The following is a 22,498-nucleotide window of genomic DNA, read 5'->3' on the forward strand; positions in this document are numbered from 1 at the left end:
CCAAGGTGAAAGACATTCATCAGGTGCGAGCAGGAGGGAAAAACTCTGTCTGCCGAAGGAGTCCGTTTTTCCCTTCCCTCTAGGCCTTATCCCAAGGCCCAGACGGATGGCAAAATGTGGTTCAAGAAATCGTAGAAGTTTTTTTCTCGGTGCACAAGGTGAGTTCCCCTCCACAGGCAGGGGCAGGGGTAGTTATTCAAGGAGACGCCGCCCTAGGGGCAGAGGAGGCCTCTGCAACTCGGGAGACCATGATTCATTTCGTGGATGTCCTTCAAGGATGCATCTGCAGTCCTAACATATGGGTTGTCCTGCCTCAGGCAGCCCTTCGGTCGGCCGGATTCCAAAGTCTGGGTCTGGCCTCGGCTGATGTCGCACTTCACCCGACGTCATAGCTGCTGTGAATTGGGTATAAAGGCATCAGCCGATGCCATTTTCCTCAGTCTTTCTTGCCGCGCGGTGCCCGAAGCAGAAGCTGTTCGCAAGTGCCGGTCGGTCAGATCCAGAGATTACTACTACCGAAGACTTCTAAAAAGCTAAGTACCCCGTTGGGGACTCTTTCTTGCCTCAGCCGATGTCAGAAAAAGTGAATAACTGTTTAACTTGTGGGAAACAAATACCTCATAAGGATTTCCACTCTTACTGCCTTCCTTGCTTAGGCCCAGACCACGACGTAGCAGCTTGTCTAGCCTGTGCTTCCTTCAACCGACGGATACTTAGACGTCGGTCGGAGTTTGCAGAGGAGTTTTTTGGTCCCGCTTTTGCTTACAAAATGCCGTCGGAGACTCCGACTTCACAATTAGCTAAAAAGCGTAAGGAAAAGGACCGACACTCGCGGTCCGCGGTTTCGGCCGAAACCGCGGTTAAGCCAACCGCGAGCGTCTCGGTTTCAGCTGAAACAGAGTCAACGGTTCTTCCTTCGGCCGAAAGCATGCCTCCTATAGCCGAGGCCTCACACAGCATGGCTGAATCTGCTACTGAAATTTCCCCTGCTGTAGCAGGTACCCAGGATTTATCAGATACTATTCCTTTAGACATATCTACTCCTGCACGTGGAGCTGCTAGGCCCCCTGCATCTATGTCTATCAAGGCTTTTTCTAGGGCTAAAGCAGCTAAATCTTCTAAGGCCTTGCCTGCTAAAACCCCCTCACACAGGCCTACCTCTAGTTCCCAAATGCACAGCCTGGCTGAGGATCTCATTTCTTTGATCAGGGGATCCCAACCTCACCCTGACAGGGCCTCTCAACCCCCTCCTGAGAAGAGGCCTAGAGCAGAGCCCCCAGATCCAGTTTCAACAGACTATTCCTCGGATGATTCAGAAAACTCAGAACCTCCAGAAGGCCCATATTCCCCTTATGAGGATTCGGATGCAGAAGACTCCATTCCTTCTGCCTCTCCTCCTGAGGAATTTTCTTTTGGGGAAACCTTACATGCTATGAGAGAGCATTTTCAATGGCAGGGCCAGGAATTTTCAGATTCAAGGAAAAGGCGAAGGACCTTTTTACATTTACCACAGCATAGGCCTTTAGCCATTCCTCCAGTACTAACAGTTGTTGATGATGCATATAATGATGCTTGTACTGCCCCTGACTCTCTTCCCCCGGCCCCTGCCATGCCTGACAGATATTACAGGGTCCCGGACACACACTTTCACTTGTATAAGGCTCCTATTGCAGATCCTGAAACCATTTCACAGGGCCCCAAAGCTGTAGCAGCTGCCTCTGCCAGAAACCCCCTCCCCTCTGAACGAGAATCTAGAGCATTAGAGAGATGGGGTAAAAAAGTTTATACTTCTGCTACTCTTTCGGCTAGGGCCTTAAACTGTCAATTCCACATGATTCAGTATCATTAATTTTTGTTAGACCAGCTAAATAAAAAACTGTCCTCTCCTGAACCTATAGACCGTAAGTCCCTTCAGGATTTGGTACACAACACTCAGCAGGTCAGTAATCATTCCTTAAAATGTGGCTATGATGCACTGGAGGCTTCCTTTAGATCAGCTATGACTGGAACAGTGATTACAAGGCATGCATGGTTAAAAGAACAATCCTTACCAGACCATGTAAAGTCAAAGCTCCTAGATGCTCCTATGGAGAAACAAAGTTTGTTTGGTTCCCCTGCACAGCAAGTGCTAAAGAAGGTGGAAGAAAAAGCAAAATCTGTCCAAACAGTCAAGGATTTCTTACAGGTCCGGCCTCCAAGGTTTAGTAGAAATTGGCCTTCGAAGAATTGGTCCTTTCCAGACACCTCCAGAGCACAGAGAGGCAGAAATAGGCGCCCAAGAGGCAGAGGTCAATCCAGAGGTGCCTACAGGGGACGTCAGTGGCAGCCTAACAACCAGAGAAGTACTGCCACAGATCCAGCTACGACCACTTCCACAGGACAGACACAATGACTTGGCTCTGATACCGCCTACCAGGGAACAACTGGAAGCACCCTTAGGCGGAAAGCTAGCCTTATTTTCCGTAAACTGGCATTACATTACAGGAGACAAATGGATTTTACAGACAATAGGCAAAGGCTACAGGTTTCACTTCCACACTCTACCAAATAAGAGAGGAATGCCAAACCTACCACCAAACCAAAAAACAAACGCTCTAGGACAAATCAACCACCTACTAAGGATGAGAGCTATAGAAAAGGTACCTCCCATGGAAAAAGGGCAAGGATTTTACTCCAGACTTTTCCTGGTACCATGAAAAGAAAACCAATGGAGGCCTATTCTCGACCTGTCCGCTCTGAACACATATCTCATTGTTCCAAAATTCAAAATGCTGACCCTACAGCAACTTCTTCCCATGCTGGGCAAGGAGTCTTGGCTGGTGACTCTAGATCTTGCAGAAGATACCTCAGATTTCTTGCAGGATCAGAGCATTATCAATTCTCAGCATTGCCCTTTGGCTTATCTACTGCGCCCAGAGTATTCACGAAATGCCTGGCATCAGTAATTGCCCATTGCAGGCTACAGGGAATTCAGATTTATCCATACCTGGACGACTGCCTAATACAAGCGGACAACAAGACCAAATTAACAAAAGATTTGGAAAAGGTTATACAACTACTGCAAGCCCTGGGATACACAGTCAACATGAAAAAGTCAAGGCTGGTACCATCCCAAAGGATAACATTCTTGGGTGCAGAACTGGACACATCAAATCAAATGGCATTTCTCACAGCAGAAAAACAAAAGCAACTACCACTCTATTTCATGGCATTAACAACACAGAACCAGCTTACAGCAAGGAAAGTCCTGCAAGCCCTGGGTTACATGACATCCTGCATAATATTGATACCACATGCCAGACTGCATATGAGGAAGTTGCAATGGTACCTAAGGAATGTATGGTCTCAACACAAGCACAGTCTAGAAGCCCAGATTCCAATAATTCCATGCCTGAAACAAGAATTCCTGTGGTGGGCTCAGGCCTGTCAGGTGAACAGAGGACTGCACTTCCACAAACCTCACCCAAGCCAGACCATCACCACGGACGCCTCAGACCTAGGCTGGGGGGCACACATGGTGGACAAGTGTATACAAGGCCTATGGACACAAGACCAGCTGAACCTTCACATAAATCTAAAAGAGATGCTGGCAGTGAAACAGACACTACAGACATTCAGACCCTTTCTTCAACAGGGTCATTTGCTGATAAGGACGGACAACACCACAGTCATGTGGTATATCAACAAACAGGGAGGCACACACTCATATCCTCTATGCCGGATGGCAATGGACCTGTGGAATGTGGCCCTGAACCTCAACATTCAACTCCAGGCCAAATTTGTGCCAGGAAAAGAAAATATACTAGCAGACACCTTAAGCAGAACTACCACGGATGCCCACGAATGGATGCTGCATCCAGACATCTTCAAAACCATTACAAAGAAATGGGGACTACCAGAAATAGACCTGTTCGCATCCCCACACAACCACCAATTGAGGAAATTCTGCACAAGGACATACCACCCTCTTGCTTGGAAGGTGGACTCCCTATCCTTCAGTTGGGAAAACCTGACAGCGTATGCATTCCCACCTCTTCCTTTGATGCACAAAAGTGCTACTGAAGATCAAAGAAGACCACCCAAGGATCATCCTGATAGCTCCAGACTGGCCGAGGCAGCATTGGTACCCGCTACTGAGGAGTATGTCTCGGACACACGCATGGCCTCTACCTCTAGTTCCGTTACTGCTAACACAGAACAACTACAAGATCCTACATCCAAACTTGAAAACACTACAGCTAGCTGCCTGGAACATTACATAAAACATAATAACCCAGATTTATCTCAGAGGGTTAAGGACATTATCCTGGAGGCTCGCAGACCCTCCACAAGGAAGACTTATTCAGCCAAATGGAAAAGATACCTCATTTGGAGTGCAGCAAAAGGAGAAAATGTATCACTAGCAAACATAGCTAACATCCTGGAATACTTAGCAGAACTTTTCCACAATGGCCTGTCTTACTCCTCCATTAAGATTCATGCATCAGCAATTTCAGCAGAATACAACATGGATCCTCCAGTCTTCTCTCATCGTCTACTCAGGCAGTTTCTGAGAGGAATTAAAAATGTAAAGCCTCCAAGGAAGCCACCTTTGCCTACATGGGACCTTAACTTTGTGTTGGAAAAGTTAACACTTCCCCCTTTAGAGCCAGCAGCAACAGCAGAATTACAGTTCTTATCTTGGAAAACTGCTTTCCTGCTTGCAATCACTTCAGCAAGAAGGGTTTCTGAATTACAGGCATTAATGGCAGTACAGCCCTTCCTTATCTTCCATCAGGATAGAGTGTCATTGAGAACCAACCCTACTTTTATGCCAAAAGTGGTCTCCAGGGTATCATTGAACCAAGCAATCCACCTACCAGCATTCTTCCCCAATCCACAGAACGGGGGGAAAGATTACTACATACCTTGGATGTGCACAGGCAATTGCGCTACTATCTGGACAGAACCAGGACCAACAGAAAAACTGACCAGCTTCTGGTAGCATATGCAACAGGAATGGAAGGAAAAGCAATTTCAAAACAGACAATCTCAAAATGGATAGGAAATTGCATTAGATTTTGTTACTCTTTTCATGGAAAAGCAACTCCAGAAAACATCAGACCTCACTCCACAAGGGCTACAGCCACTACTACAGCTTTCCTACGAGGAGTGCCTACCAAAGACATTTTAGAAGCTGCTACTTGGAGCTCCGTGCATACATTTGCCAAGCATTACAATCTACCTTTATACTCCAGATCCCGAGCAGGTTTTGCAACTGCTGTTTTGCAAGGGATCCTGACTACACCATAATCTTCTTAGTACCTCCTCCCCCAGTTTGGCTATGGTATTCTACCCATATGTTAGGACTGCAGATGCATCCTTGAAGGACATAGTACAGTTTTGTACCTACCATAAATGTAGATGTCTGAGAGGTATGCATCTGCAGTCAGGATTACCCTCCCTCCTTCCCCTCTGTGGTACTCCTAGGGTATTTGCCCATCTTGTAGCTAGCTGGGGGAATCTATTATGGTGTATTTGTTTGTATATATGTATATACATGCTTATATTGTTTGCTCTCTACTATTTGGAATCTCTTGCATTCATCCAAATTTAGCCTTCCTAGAGGGCACCTGGCATCTGGGGCAAGAAACACTGAGGAAAATGGTGTCGGCTGATGCCTTTATACCCAATTCACAGCAGCTATGACGTCGGGTGAAGTGCGACATCAGCCGAGGCCAGACCCAGACTTTGGAATCCGGCCGACCAAAGGGCTGCCTGAGGCAGGACAACCCATATGTTAGGACTGCAGATGCATACCTCTCGGACATCTACATTTATGGTAGGTACAAAACTGTACTTTCTCCCTACCGCCGCTCCTGATGGGAGGCCCGACTGCGCGTTTCCGGAGCTGCTAGAAAAAGGAGCCATCCAGCATGTCCCCTCAGACCAGATCGGATTAGGGACTTACTCCAGATTCTTTTTGGTGCCGAAAAGGACGGGACCTGAGACCCGTATTGGATTTCAGCCGATTGAACACCCACGTGCAAAAGTCCAAGTTCCGAGCGGTCACATTGCAGTCTATTCTCCCATTGTTGGGAAAAGAAGTGTGGATGTGCTCCATTGACCTCAAGGATGCTTATTACCACATAAAGATGGACAGGGCATCCAGAAGTCACCTACGCTTCCGGCTGGGAGCCAGTCATTTTCAGTTACGAGCCCTGCTCTTTGGTCTCACCACAGCCCCCAGGGTGTTTACCAAATGCATGACAGTGGTGATTGCTCACTTGAGACGTCAGAGATTCCAAGTGTTTCCGTATCTGGACGACTGGCTCCTTACTGCCACCACCATGCATCTACTACAGACCAGGGATGCTACTATCAACCTATGTCAGCAGTTGGGCATCACATTGAACTGGGGAAAAATCTGCCTTGTTGCCCTCACAGCATGTCACTTTTATAGGCGTCGAACTAGACACTGTCCTCATGCGGGCGTTTCTACCACAGGAAAGAATCCGAGTCCTACAAGTTCACGCCTTGCTCCCTCTGAGAAGAGCGAAGGCAAGATGGGTCCTCCAACTGTTGGGGATGATGGCTGCTACGATTGTTAGTCCCTCTGGCAAGATTACATATGAGGCTCCTTCAGTGGCTTCTCTTTGCCCAGTGGTCTCCGTCTTCCACTTTCTCACCCTAATCTGTCACGTCTGCAAGGCCATGGAGAAAATCATCATGGATCAACAAGGATATAGGTGACCTTCAAACTCTTAATCTGACCCAGTTTGGTTTTAAGGGCAGGTCTTTCCTGCTAAACCTGGTGGACTTTTTTGAAAATGTCACCAAGGCCCTGGATGAAGGCAAAACTGTTCACACTGCCTATCTTGACCTAGCTAAGGGTTGCCAACTGGCTCACAAACAGAACACACAGCCAAAATTTGGGATGCCAACTGTACTAGCAGACCTGTTACCAGTGGTGTTACACAGAGATTTATTGTGGGCCTCCTACTATTTGGTATTTATTTTTCAGAAGTCCTGGTGAAAATTGATGACCTATGGCTTACCGAGTTTGCTGATGACTGCAAACTGGGTGCAATCATTGAATCCCCCGAAGATGTCATCACACTACAAATGGGCTTATATGGATAAATTGGTGTCAAAGCCATGGACTTGAACGAACTGCAAAAAAAATGCATTATCAGCTTCTGGGAAGGGGAAACCCTTGCTAATGATAACATTAGTAATACCCCCCCCCCCCCCCACACACACACACACACACACACGCACACAAAAGTTCAAACACAGTGGTAACAGATTTAGGAACACAAGTTGGTAGTAGCCTGAACTTTGATCATCAGGTGTGTACAATAGTAAAGAACTTCTATTACATTGCACACCTCATAAGCAAAGGTATAGCACCCAAAGCTAAGGAGGTTATAATTCCCCTGTACTCTGCTGTCATCAGACCAATAATAGAGTACAATGCTCCCTTCTGTATGTACCTCACCAGACATCTGCAGCAACTGGAGAGACCTCTGAGGTGTCTCACTAAGAAAATTCAGGGCCTACAACACATGATGTACATGGACAGACTGAAGGTCCAATCACTTTACTCAGTATCGCATAGATTGCTTAGAGACTACTTGTGCCTGGCCTACCTGCCTTGATGAAGCTACTGCATATCTGCAAATCCAATGAGACAAGATTCACTTGCTCTAGGGAACTTCTCCTAGCCTGCGATATTAGCAGGACATGCGGGATAGACAGATACGTCTCACAGAGGTTGCCACTCCCTTGGAACAAACTTCCAGTTCATGAAAAACAGAGCTCCTCATTGACCCTATTTAAGCATAACCTGGACAGTCGATGGGAAACCATAAATTTACACCTGGGGTTTTACCTATGTCCCTCTTAGACAGGGGCAGCTGGTTCTGATCTTAGATTCACACACAAACATAGACTATATATCTTGATCCGTAAGGGAACAAGGGTATATATAATTGGGATGCTGTGGATAGTAATCTGCATTTGTATCTCCTGTCTTATCAAGTGATCAGTGGTAGAGTGATAAGACTTTGATACTGAAATATCGGTTTGATTTCTGCTGTGCAAAGTTTGATGCAACAAAGAACTGTGTTTGCAAATCAGGTTTATAGCTCTGTAAGAAAAGTTCTTGGAGCAGTAAGACAGCTGCTTTGAAACCACTGGTATCTGGTTTAGCCTATTAGAGAAAAATAGTATCTCTGTATTATGATTTCTAGTACCATGTTGTACATTATGGATTACTGCACTGTAAATATCTATTTTCTTTTCACCTTTTTCATGCAGGAACTGGCAACACCTCAGGCATTTGCTAGAAATCCTTCACGAGTGTGGGAATTTTACCACTACCGCAGAGAAGTGATGTTAAGTAAACACCCAAATCCTGCTCATGTTGCTATAGCTGAATGTGAAAGCAGGCTGAGCAAGCAAGGCCGGAAGCTGGTGGTTATTACTCAGAACATTGATGAACTTCATAAGAGAGCAGGCTCCAGAAATGTACTGGAGATTCATGGTAAGAGATGCAGGTAATATAAACATCTCTAAATGTATGTGTACGGTTATGCTGAGTAAAGGATTAACTGTTTGTAATATGAAGTACTGTCTTACTTTAGATAGCTTTTGGTTTTCTTGGAGAATATTTTAAATCTGTAGAAATCTTTAGGGTAAAGAGAATGTGCAGATGCCCACTATTTGCAGTCAAAGTTCAAGCTTCCCTTTATCCACATGAAAACGATCTAGTTTTCTTATGCACATTTTTTTTATTTGCTTGCTTACAGCCCCGAGCAAAATAAGGGATGCTTTCTCTGATGTACTTTGTGAGTTTATGGATTTCTGCCTTGGGCTGAGACTGATGTCCAGCCAGACTTTTCGTAGCTGATAACCATCTCCCCATGGTGGGGCTGTTATTTTAACTGAGATGTCTCCATATACCTGATATGTAGGCAGCATCTGCTTCCACCACCTTTAGTTCTTTCCTGTCTTGTAAATTTTCACTTTGAGAGTGCATCACAGTCCTACACTTGTATGTGCGTAGCATTTGTTTGGTAACTGTTTACCTGTGTGCCTATAAGCATCAAATTCCCCACAAGGACCTCCATGCTCAGTGTATTTTTTTGCCTTGGCCCATAGCACACATGGTTAATTGCATTTTTTTGCAAGGGGTTTCATAGATTAGTAGATTGGTACAAGGCATATGGTCCAGGATACCATTGAAGAGCCTAGCTCAATTTCCCAATTACCCCAGAGCACAGTCTGGTTAATTGACCTGCTGAAATTCATGTAATAGGCAAATGGAGGTGGAGGTAATCAAACCCTGGACTACTTCCAGGGCCTTGACCTCATTTAAAGTTTTTTTATTGAGTTGTATTCTTGATGTATTCTAGAAGAAGCAAGTTGGTCTACTGTTTGTACTTTTACAAGTCACTACAAGCTTGATTCTATCTCTGGGTGTAGATCAGGCATTCTGTAGGGGCTCCTGCACTTTTTTCCCTTCTACTGCCCAAGTATACTAGTGTAATCTAGTCCCATATCTTAAGTCTACTGTAGCAGTGATCAGTATGAAAAACTTAGTGCAGTAAACTTATCACAACAGTAATATTCGAATGGTGGCTGCTGCAATAGCTACTCCCTCACTTATTTCCTGTTGGGGCTTTAGCCTCTCCCTCTCAGTTGGTATAAAAGCTCTGAAGGGCTTAATGCCCACACCTATCTTTTAGTCAGTTCAGCTCAAACTACCTGTTTGGGCATGTGGAAGTGCCACAAAGCTTTGGATGCTGGCCGACTGGTCTGTCCTGTGCAGGATGCAACCCATATGGCTAAGGCAACTGCGACCATGATTGTTTGAACATCTACTGCTATAAGTTTACTTACAGAGCTGTACTTTCATAATGCTACTTTAGGTAAGTCTGTGTTAGTTGGACATCCTACACAGGAAGTATTCAACAAACTGAATAAAAAGGGAAAAATCATACAGTCTGTTGAACAGTTGTTTTATGCCCTCCCATCTAAGGATACTGTCCCTTCTGCCATTTTCAGGGTGAAGGCAGTCAAACGAAGGGCAAGAAGGAAACCTAATAAAAAGAAATTTCAAACCGCTCGTAAAGGAAAGTCTAGGCCCAACCCAGGAGGAGTGTCATTCTAAAAGAGGTAATGATGGTCATCTGTATGCCCATTTGGAAGCTGGAGTCTTGTACCTAATTACGTGTTACATATATGAGATGAACCATCGCTTTACCCCTTCTACAGCCTGGCAGTGAAAACATTAGAGTTATTAGAGTAAGAGATTGATGATCAGGGCCTTCTATGTCCTGTGCCTGTAGAACTTCTTGGTGTATCAGTTGAGCAGAAGAGACATTGCTTCCCATGAATGAATGAATGAATGAATGCATAGTAGATGGTGTGTATTCCCGAGTCTAGTCCACAGACTTTTCAGTTCTTCAAGCAGCAAACAGTTGAAAAAGTTCTACACCAGAACATTTCAAAAGGAAGTGTGGTCAGTGGATACAGTCTGCTTTCCTTTGGCTAGGTCTTTTTCTATGTGTTTACCCTCTGACCTCCCTGCTCCACAGGTTGTCCCAAAAAAATAAAAGGGGCCAAGGGTGATTATAACTGTTTGGGCCCAGACAGCATTGGTTCTCTCTTGGTAGAAATAACAAGGGGAGAGCCTTTCATTCTGAATCAACATATGAACTCCTTGATGTATCAAAACCTGCTGAGACTAAGACTGGACAGCAGTGATGACCTAATCCTGATAATCTTTAGGCACCTATTTTAGAGCTTTTATAACATTAAGAGAGATAATAGAACATCTGTTGCATAGGAATCTTACCTAGCTAAGTTTAAGTGGAAACTGTTTTCTTTGTGAAGCCAGAAGAGAAATCAGGATCCCAACCCTAACACCTATCAGAACTGTACAAATCAGAGCTGGCTTTTACCTTCAAGAAGACTTATTTCAGCCATAACAGTCTGGATACCTGTGGGAACACTCTTTGGCCTCAGTGATACTTTTCATGTATTTTTTTTAAAGACAATACTACATATGAAAATACTCAAAAGTGGTGGTCCTCCCATGAGACTCAAATTTTCTTCTGTAGACAACCTACACTTCTTTTGAATTAGCTCTTTTGGGACATGTGAAATTTATGAGTTGGAAAACAGCCCTTTGGATTGTTATTTACATCAGTCAGTTGAATCTCAGTATAGCAGGCACTGATATGCAAGGTGCCTCTCCCAAACTTCCACAAGGAGAGTCAGCTTGCACGCAGACACCATCTTCAGAACTGATGTGGTCGTGGCCAATTTTCACTCCCAACCCACAAAACAATGGTGAAAGAATCCTTCATTCCTCAGAGGTGCCTGAACAGCTGAGATATTTTCTGTGTAGGACAAAAAAAGTGAAAGAAACACTGATCAACTTATTACGACCTTTACACATAAAGGGAAAGGAAACCCATTTCCAGAAGAAAAACATCCACATGGCTGGCTCATTACATAAATTTATGCTATTCCACCCATGGCAGAACCCTCAAGGGGTAAGCTATGTCGCATGCAACAAGGACTATGGCTGCTACTATTTTTATTTTATTTATATTTGTTTACCGGTGTAATTCACTGATCAGTACTAACCAATTTCAGGTGTATCTAGATAAGCCAGGAGGTGATATTTGGTCCTCTCTGCACACTTTTTCCAAACATTATAAACTGGACATTTCGGTTAGCTTTGCTGCAGGCATTATCTGATGTTCTTCGTGTTTCACTGTTGCAGTAATCACATTTGGGTTATCTGCTTGCAGTAGCCCTCAGTCGGCCTGATTAACAAAGTCTTGGGTCCTTGGTCGGTTGCTGTCCCTTCTTCCGTGACGTTGCGTCGTCAGGGGTATAAAACATGCAGCCAACGCCATTACATCAGTCTTTCTTGCCATGTGGTTCCTGAAGCAGAAGCAGTTTGCAAGTGCCGGTCGGCCGGCTCCTGAAATTTTCGTTTTCGAGTTTCAGAACCAAAGTCTTCAACTAATAGCCAGGTACCCTGTTGGGGAAACTTTTTCTTGCTCTACACCGATATCAGTAGAAGTAAATAATTGCATTACTTGTGGAAAGCAAATACCTCAGATTTTAATTTGCACTGTATTCCTTGCCTAGGCCCTGACCACGACGTACCTCGCTGTCGGTTTTGTGCCTTATTTAAACCCTGAACTATCCATCGTCAGTATATTTACGTTTCTAAATATTTTGGTGCTCTGTTCAATTATCCTGATATGTCTTAGGCAAGCCATCCGACTACCAACATTCCAAAAAAGCACAAAGATAAAGACAGAGACAGGCTGCCTAGGTCCAAAGCTGCTGATGACGCTTCTCCTAAGCTAGTCGCCAGTTCACCGGTACTCAGTGAGGCGCTTTCACAGCCTCTGATACCTGCTACTTCTGATTCGCAGGCCTCTACTGAGACTCATTTGGAGTCTGGTATGCTTTGAGATGCTTCAACTGTGGAATCTGCAAAGATCTCTACCTTGGATGGGTCCAGAGCCGTTGTGCAGGCACTGGCTTCTGAGGGTGTACTCAGGCCTACTGACTTGCTTATTAAACTGACGCCATCTTCTTCTTTAAGGCCTAAAACTTGAACCATGCCTAGAAAACTGATGCCTAGACCACATGGTCAGGCCTCTATGCCTAAAAAAACAAATAAGAATGGCTGAAGACCATATTACTTTAATCAGGGGAAGCCAGCCTTCCCCCTCTAAGAGACCTAGGACTGAGTTTGCTTATGATACTTCTGACCAGGATTCTGAATTTTCTGTTTCCTCTGATGACCAGGAATTACCTCTATCTACCTATGAAGATTCTGATGCTGAGGACTCTATTCCCTCTGCACCCCCCCAGAGGATTTCTCTTTTGGTGAAACCTTGCATACTCTCAGGGAGCATTTTCGTTGGGAAAGTCAGGATTACTCTGATTCTAAAAAGAGGCTTGGGGATTTCTTACTCCTGCCCCAGCACAGGCCTTTATCCATACCTCCTGTATTAGACATTGTTGATGATGACTTTTCGGAATCTAGCTTGGCCCCTGATTCTTTACCACCTGCTCCCAGAAAACCTGATAGATATTACAGGGTCCCTGACTTTCGCAAGTTCCTTTTTAAAAATCCTACTGCGGATCCTGAGACCATTTCACAGGGACCCAAGGGCATTAAAGCTACTACTGCCAAAAATCCTACCCCCTCTGATAGAGACTCCAGGGCGCTGGATAGATGGGGTAAGAAAGTATACACTTCTGCAACTTTGGCCGTTAGGGCCTTAAACTGCCAGTTTCATATGTTAAAGTATCAGCAGCATATTATTGGATTGCTTAAACATAAAGTGATGTTGATTCCAGCTTGTGCTGAAAATAAGGATTTACAGGATTTACTGCATTCACCTGAACAGGTTGGAAAACATACTTTGCAATGTGGTTTTGATTCACTAGAGGCATCTTGCAGGGCTGCTGTAACCTGGTCTGTACTTAGAGGTTATGCTTGACTTAAGGAGCAATCCTTGTCAGATCATGTTAAAACTAAATTACTGGATGCTCCCTTATACCAGGACCGCCTGTTTGGCAACAAGGCAGAAGTTATTAAAAAGATGGAGGAAAAAGCTAAATCTATGCAAACTATTAAAGATTTTTTACAAGTACAACCTCCAAGGTTTAGTAGGCATTGGCCTTCCAAGAATTGGTCCTTTCCTGCCTTTTCCAGACCTTCTCAGTCCAAACCCAGATCTAGCAGAGCTCCCAGGCTTCAGTCCCAGGGTACACACAGGACTAAACAGTGGGGGTCCTCCACTTCCAAATCTGGGAGTAATAAAACTCCCCCTATGGTAAACTGTCTCAATTGCTTCTTTTTAAAACTGCCAAGCACTTCTCAACTGACTGCCTCTTTGGGGGGAAAGATTGCTCTTCATGCAAAGAACTGGTAACTCATTACCCAGGACAAATGGGTTTTAAATAGTGTCCCAGTGGTACAGATTTCACTTCCACACTTTACCAGCACCAAGCGGGTGGCCAGATCTACCCCCCAAATCAGTGGGCAGAGGCCCCAAAAGCAAGTACTTTCCCTCAAGCATGGGGGCTATTCGATTGGTACCAGAAGAGGAAAAGGGACAAGGTTTCTACTTGACTTTTCCTGGTACCCAGAAAAGACAATTCATGGCGTCCTACCCTGGACCTGTCTACTCTAAACACCTTTTTGGTGATTCCAAAATTCAAAATGCTGACTCTTCACCAGTTGCTCCCTATGCTAGGCAAAGACGCCTGATTGGCAACACTAGATTTAAAGGAAGCATACTTGCACATCCCAGTCAGAGAATCTTGCAGAAGATGCCTACGCGTCAAAGCAGGCTGCATGCACTACCAGTTCTCTGCACTGCCCTTGGCTTATCTACTGTGCCCAGGGTATTCACAAAGTGCCTAGCTCCGGTCATCACATTTTGCAGGCAAAGAAATATTCAAATATACCCATACCTGGATGATTGGCTAATTCAGGCAGAAAGCCAGGACATACTTTTGAATCCTCTGGCCTTTCTACAAAGGGTGCTAACTTGTCTGGGGTACACCATAAATGAAAAGAAGTCACACCTGCTACCCTGTCAACAAATTGCATTCCTGGGAGCAAGCTTGAATACAACTTTCCAAATGACTTTCCTCACGCCAGAGAAACAAATTCATTTGACAACCTACTTCAAACAAGTGGCCACAAAAACCCTGTTATATCTGCAAGGCAAATACTACAAGCCTTGGGGTTCATGACCTCCTGCATTCTTCTAATTCCATATGCAAAACTGCATATGAGGAAACTACAATGGTATCTAAAAGCCTATGGTGTCAACATCCTCAGGATCTAGAAGCAATGATTCCTATCATACCTTGTCTATGCCTAGAGTTCCTCTGGTGGGCAGAGGCCTGCCGCCAAAACAAGGGACTACTATTCATACTACCCCCTGCCAACCAAACCCTAACAGACTCATCAGACTATGCATGGTGGGGTGGGGGGCTCACCTGGCAGGGAAGTGCATTCAGGGCAAATGGAACCCAAGTCAAATGCACCTGCATATCAGTCAAAAAGAAATGTTAGCTGTACAGAATGCTCTGAAAGCCTTCAAGGACCACATTCTTCCAGGACAATTAATGGTAAAGACTGACGATACCACTATTATGTGGTACATAAACAAGCAGAGGGGCACACATTCTTACCCCCTCTGCAGACTAGACATGGCTTTGTGGAACACAGCCCTGAGCTACCAAGTACATCTGCAAGCTCAGTTCCTGCCAGGAAAACTAAATGCACTGGCAAACGAACAAAGCAGAAACCTCATGGACCCACACGAGTGGAAACTGGAACCAAGGATTTTCAACATGTTGACAAGCAAATGGGGAAGCCCAGATATAGACCTGTTTGCCTCCCCCCCAGAACTATCAGTTGGACAAATTTTGCACAAGGACTCCCCACAAACAAGCTTTGAAAGTGGATGCTCTGTCCTTCAGCTGGAAGAACCAGTTTATGCCTTTCCTCCTCTGCCTCTGCTCTCCAAAGTACTACTAAAGATCAAACAAGACCAGCCAAGGACGATTTTGATTGCACCAGACTGGCCACGCCAACACTGGTACTCCCTCTTGCGCAGTGTCGCTTTTGGCCCCATGGCACCTGCCTCCGATTCCTACCCTATTGTCTCAGCAGGAGAACCAGATTCTGCACCCTCAACTTCAAACACTGGACCTAGCAGCCTGGCTAATTACCTAATCTCTCCTGTACCATCCTTCAGTAAACCAGTGATAGATATCATTTTAGAGGCAAGGAGACCTAGTACTAGAAAATCTTATACAGAAAAATGGAAGCGATTCTGTGCCTGGAACCAATCTCAAGGGATGAGCACAGCAGTGCCCAATTTACCTCGGATCTTACAATACTTAACTGAGATGCTTCACAAGGGTCTGTCTTTCTCCTCCATCAAAATTCACGCCTCAGCCATTTCAGCTCATTAAACACAGAACCTCCCCTTTTCTCTCATCCACTGCTCAAGCAGCTCCTCAGAGAGGCCAAAAATTTACGACCACCCAGGAGAGCTCCAACTCCAGACTGGGACCTTAACTTTGTACTGGAGAAACTTACTCTTCCTCCTTTCGAGCCAGCTGCTACTGCAGACTTAAAATTCCTTTCTTGGAAAACAGCTTTCCTTTTAGCAATCACTTCAGCAAGAAGGGTATCTGAATTACAGGCTCTTCACCCCCCTCTCACCCCCTAAATGGCCCATCTCAGTAACGGAAGATTGCCAAATTCCAGTAATAACTGCCACACCGGTACAAAACGCACTCTCTAAAGCCAAGAATACAGCCATCCATGGGACCAGATGACATCCCGGGCTGTGTACTACATGAACTACAATATGAACTGGCACCTCACCTAAGTGTCATGTTTAATCACAGCCTCACCTCAGGTTTCATGCCCACTGAGTGGCGCAGAGCTACAGTTATCCCAATCCACAAGGGAGGGTCCACCTTGGATCCCGGAAACTACCGTCCCATCAGTCTGACAAGCCTTATCTGCAAGGCCATGGAGCGTATTATCATGGAACTTATAAACAAAGACATTGGCAACCTTCAAACACTGGACCCCACCCAGTTTGGGTTTGTGAAGGGCCGATCTTGTCTCCTGAACCTGATTGACTTCTTTGAATCAGTCTCCAGAGCCATGGACAAGGGTAAGGTGGTCCACACAGCCTATCTAGACCTTGCCAAGGCCTTTGACACCATCCCTCACTCTGGAATCGTAGATAAACTTACTAAGTTGGGCATTAATCCCTATGTCACCCAATGGGTTGCTAAATGGCTTACTGATAGAACGCACACTGTAAAAGTAGCAGACTCCAAATCCAGCTCCAGACAAGTGACAAGTGGAGTACCTCAGGGTTCAGTCCTGGGGCCGCTCTTGTTTTGACATCTACTTCTCTGAAGTACAGGTCAACACTAAGGGACTCTGGCTAACAAAGTTTGCAGATGACTGCAAACTGGGAGCCATTATTGAATCCCCAAATGATGTGGATACTCTACAAAAGGGCCTTACAGAAACAGATGCTTGGTGCCAGAGCCATGGGCTCAAGCTCAATGCCAAGAAATGTATTGTTATCCCCTTTGGGAAAAAACATGTATCCATGAATTACCATATAGGTGGCAGTACACTAAACACAGAAAGTGTGATAAGAGACTTAGGGACGCAGGTGGACAGTGGTCTCACCTTCGATAACCACATCGCCACAACAGTCAGGAACTCCTATGTGGCACACCTCATCACGAAGGGCTTTTCATCCAGAAAAAAGGAGGTCATTGTCCCACTGTACTCATCCCTCAATAGACCCATTATAGAATACAACGCCCCATTTGATATGTACCTCTCAAGACATCTGCAACAACTGGAAAGGCCTCAGAAATACCTCACTAAAAGAATCACAGGCCTAAAGCAGATGCCCTACGCTGACCGCCTTAAAAAACTCCAGCTATACTCTGTCGCATATCGTCTACTCAGAGGCGATCTCTGCTTAACATATAAGGCCATGTCAAACCCAGAGCTGTTGGACATGCTACACTTAAAGAAATCCCAATCCCTCAGAGCTACACGCTCCAGGGATCTAAACCTTATCACAATAAACAAAACATGCTGGAGGGATAGGTTCCTGACCCAGACACTCCCCAGACTCTGGAATAGATTGCCCATACATGTCAAGCAGAGTGCCTCTTTGGACCTCTTCAAGAGGAACCTTGACAATTGGATGAGAGAAAGGAAATTCACCCCGGGGATCACGTCAGTCACCCTGCTAGACAGGGGTCCAGGAAAGTAAATAATGTGGGAAGAAATAGCCAGGGAATTGTTATGGCTAGGCTTGTATAGGCCCTAGGGCTGATAGCCTAGTACCAACCTATGAACCTATTATGTCAGTGGAGCCTTTCATCATCATTCATGTGGACAGGGTGTCCCTCAGGACCAATCCCTCTTTCATGCCCAAGGTGGTATCCAGTGTGGCCCTTAATCAGTCCATTCATTTGCCACACTTTTTTTCCTAATCCACAGAACAAAGGGGAATGGATACTGCACTCATTAGATGTGCACAGACAACTTAGATTCTACTTGGACAGGACTAAACCTCAAAGGAAATCTGACCAGCTGCAGGGGCAAAGGGGAAGGCTATTTCAAAGCAAACCATTTCCAAATGGATAGGCCATTGCATTCATTTCTGCTACAAGCACCATGGAAAACCTACATCACAGGGGATCAGACCCCACTCAATCAGGGCTGCATCTACATTTACAGCCTTTCTTAGAGGCGTCCCTACCAGGGACATCCTAGAAGCTGCTACCTGGAGTTCTGTACATACTTTCACCAAGCATTACCATTTACCAATTTTATCTAAATCCAGAGCTGGCTTTGCCACTGTAGTCTTGCAGGGCCTTACAGCTGGTCCTAATGCTATCTGATTTCCTCCTCCCATCCTTAGCTTTGGGAATCTACCCAAATGTGATGACTGCAACAGTGAAACGCGAAGAACATAGTACAGTTGTGTACACTTACCATAAATGTAGATGTTCTAGTGTATTCACTGTTGCAGTCCTGGTTACCCTCCCTCTGGCCCCCTTACTACTTTTGGCTATACCCCTACTATCCTTTACTATGCTCAAAAGCTCTACTATCCTTTACTATGCTCAAAAGCTTTTTGATGTATTTGCTTTTTTGTTGGAGGTATAACCTTGTATATTTATAGATTTAATTGTTTCCCATTAGGGGGACACCTGACATCTGGGGCAAGAAAAACTGATGTAATGGCATCGGCTGCATGTTTTATACCCCTGACATCATGGAAGAAGGGGCCGCAACCGACGCAGGACCCAAGACTTTGTTAATCAGGCCGACTGAGGGCTACTGCAAGCAGATCACCCAAATGTGATGACTGCAACAGTGAATACACTCTAGCATTTACATTTATGATAAGTGTACACAACTGTACTGTCTAGTTGCTGCATGTATATTTGAAGTTTATATTACATTCTCAAATGGCAACTGTCTTCCTCGATTTAGTTTCTCCAAGTCTTTTGGGTTTCAAATACATTAATGGGAATGGACCTCATTCCTAAGTTAGGGTATGATTAGAGTTAATGAAATTAGTATTGTTTCAATCCTTGATGTAGCTAAGAGTGTTTTTCTCAGCACTTGCTTTGTGTCCAGAATTGCTGCCTTCTGTAATTCATACAGGGTTACATGTATTGGTAGCATATCCAAGTACAACTGTATATTCTTTTTTAGACCTGTTGTTCCTACTATAGGAACCCTCTGGGTATCTTTCTTCTAAATTTCTCTCATTTCTGCTTGCAGATCTCAGTATATTATGACTTTGTGTGCCTCTGTATACAAGACACTAATCGATGGGTGTAGCTTTTTTGATGAACAAGGGCTACTTTTGTCTTTTTTTCATGGACTACTGTATCTGTTTACTTGCATCTGTTTTTTTGAAATGTTTGTAATGGGTGATCATATATGATATAAACTTCATTGTTCCCTGTAATGCTTTTTGGGTTCATGTTTCTAATGCTTCTCGGCTACTTCTACATTGTAATGTTGGGCAGGACTGTTACATTGGACGTTGTGTAAATTATTGTGCCTTTTAGTATGCAGCCCATCAGTTAGGAGTACATCCCACCAAGCATCAAGATGGGGGCGGTTTCAATTTTTTTTTCTTTACAGAACCTGCATTTGTCTGCTCCCCTCACCCCTTTTCAGTGGACTTTGCATAAAGGTAGTCCACTATGCTGGGCCCCCATTATTAGCTTTTCATCATTAGTTTCATTTCACCTCTCCTTAACCATTTTTGTGTCTAATCCTGGTCAACATGAGTTTTTTCCAGGAGATCTCTGTACTAGCCACTGTATTTATGGATTTTTCCATTTTTCTTCTCCTCTAATCCTTTTCCTTGTATTCTTTTTTTTTTTATTTTGGCACATTTAGTTACTTGTCTTTTGAGTTTTATTCCTACTTGATACAAAATACTTATGCTAAATCTAAGCAAAGATGCTGTCTTAGATTTATTCTCCTCATGTTTTAAAACCTATCAGTGTTTGGATCTGATGAGGTCAGCAGATTTGTATGCAGTCCCACGATTGCAGATTGGTTTCGAGGAGACCCATACCTCTACAGTTAGGACTATATAATCTTGGTATGCACTTATTTTAAGTATTGTTTGATAAGCGCGAAATATTTTTTTTGGTTTGTTTTCTTGTTCATTTGATGTAATACTTTTTGGAGTCAGTGGTCACCCCAAAACAATAAGGGTGAATTGATTTGTAGCCCAGGCTTTATTCTTAGATGTCAAGGCAGTTTTCAGTATTAGTCTTCTGGGACACTCCTTTGAGAGTTTTAATTCCATTTGTTCTTGTTTTATTGCCAATCCTTAATCCATTTCCAAATATTTATACACTCCCTCCTGCTCAAGTTTCTTTATATTACATTCCTGTCCTGGGCTGACATTTTCTTGGTGCTGTATCTTTCCTGTTTTAAATGTTGCTTTTGCTAGTTTATCAAGGCCAAATGTCATTTTTATGTCCTCTGCAACTCCTCGTGATGAACTATACAGTTTTAAGTCTTTGATATAAAATAGATGGCAAGTCTTTAACCTTGGTTTCTGTGAGCCATAGCCTACTCTAAGTAAACAGCTCAGTGAGTTAAGGGAAAGACAAAACAGTAGTGATGACAAAGAATCAGTTGGAATATCCCCCTTTGAATTTTTATCCCTGGGATGATTTGCCCTTTTTCATGGTTCAACTGCAAAATGGTTTGCCACTGTTTTTTTTTTTTTTTTTTTCTTTCCCCCTTTTTCTTCGTTATGGCTTTATTTAGCAACAAATGATCCTTTGTTCCATGTGACATTCTTTTGTTGCCCTTTTGTTTTATTGCCATAGTTATTCTTTTATTTAAGTGACTATAGCATCTGTCTCCATCATTTACAATATGAAATTTTTATATTGTTGGAAGGCAAGTTATTGGTATATATTAGTATTTGGATAGTTTGCAGGCTTACTCTTAGAGGAGTATCATTTTTGCTGTTAACCAAGACAAACTCTAACCCTGCTTTAGCGGAAATGCTGCATCTCCGTAAAGCAAATGGTGCATGGGTTACTCGCTGTAAAGAACTTAACCTGGCATGTGAGAACCTGCTTGAGGGACAGATTGGTCTACCAGAGGTTATGATGCATTTGAAACAGACTCCCACTTCATTTCCCCAAATTTGTCTAGTTTGTCTTCTTTTGGGGGTGATTGTATTCCTTTTGTTAAGTTTCCCACTTGTCTGTAAAATCTTTTTGGGTCATCAATGAATTGCTTATTTTGTACTTTTCTGTTACGTTTATCTGCACATCATCTACGTTTTTCTGTATATGCTGCTATTTTTAGTTTATTATTGCAGTAATGTATGATATATCCTGGTCTGTAATGATACTGTGCATTGATTTTTATCACATCTATCTTTCTAAGTATTTTTGATCTGCTTTCTTTTCTACATTCTTCTAACACTGATGCTTCTTGTCTTAATAGCTATATAATTTCTCTGTCCTGTGCTTCCATGGTGGCATTTTACCTATTCCCTTGCTTCTTTTGTTAGTCTGTTTTGTGGTAACACTTTATCTGTAATTAGTTAAGCTGCACAGTAATATATGCTGTTTTTCTGTTGGAGCACGTGATTTTCTCTTAACAGTCCTTATTGTGTTACTCTGTTTAACCAATCTTCTAACATTTTTGGGTTGTCTTTACTTTCTGTGATCTATTTCTTTCATCTACCTTAATGTGCCTCTCCAGCTCTATTAAATCAAGCAGGTCATCCTTAGATTTTTTTTCATCTGGACTGACGGCATCATCTTTGCTCTCGGTTTCTTGTAATTATTGTACAGGAAGTTCCAGAACATCGTCCTGTGACACACCCTTTTTAGATGCACCCTGCTTCTTAATATGGAAACCCACTGGTCCATCACTCCTGAACATACTTTGTCAAAGTTCCTATGGTTTTCTGCTCCTTCCCTTGTTGTGCAACTTCAACTGGAATTTTGTACTAGTCTGCAACAGAAGTCCCCTGAGCATCACCATGTGGCAGATGTTCTTGCTGTGACATTGGCGATGTTGGGATTTTCCACATTAAATCCTTCATTTCACAGATAATTCATAACTTCATTTTCTATTTAACTACTACCTTGTTAATTTTTCTGCATTCCTCCTTTGTTTTCATATAATCCATGACTTCATTTACTGTTTGTTTAATTACCTTACTAATCCTACTTTCTGCAGTCCCCCTTAGTTTTCTTTTCTTTTTTTTTTTTGTATTGTGAAGTTTCCCACATCGGGATGCATTTGCCTTCATTTCTCCAAGTATCTTTAGATTTGCTTTTTGTATTTAGTTTCTTTCTCCTTTTTATAAATATTACACCATAC

General features: G+C 43.7%; 1 protein-coding gene across 1 annotated transcript in view; it reads left to right on the top strand.

The window, feature by feature from the left end:
* Positions 1–8,300: 8,300 nt before the first annotated feature.
* The window catches only part of SIRT5 (sirtuin 5), a 615,922-nt gene continuing 601,724 nt past the window's right edge, over positions 8,301–22,498 (top strand). The window contains exon 1 of the mRNA XM_044064885.1: positions 8,301–8,527. Coding sequence (XP_043920820.1) covers positions 8,377–8,527 — 151 coding nt within the window. The 5' untranslated portion in view covers positions 8,301–8,376. The remainder of the gene's footprint in view (positions 8,528–22,498) is intronic.

Source organism: Protopterus annectens, chromosome 3.part0 (genome assembly GCF_019279795.1).
Source record: "Protopterus annectens isolate FY-2018-M chromosome 3.part0, PAN1.0, whole genome shotgun sequence".
Lineage (NCBI taxonomy): Eukaryota > Metazoa > Chordata > Ceratodontiformes > Protopteridae > Protopterus > Protopterus annectens.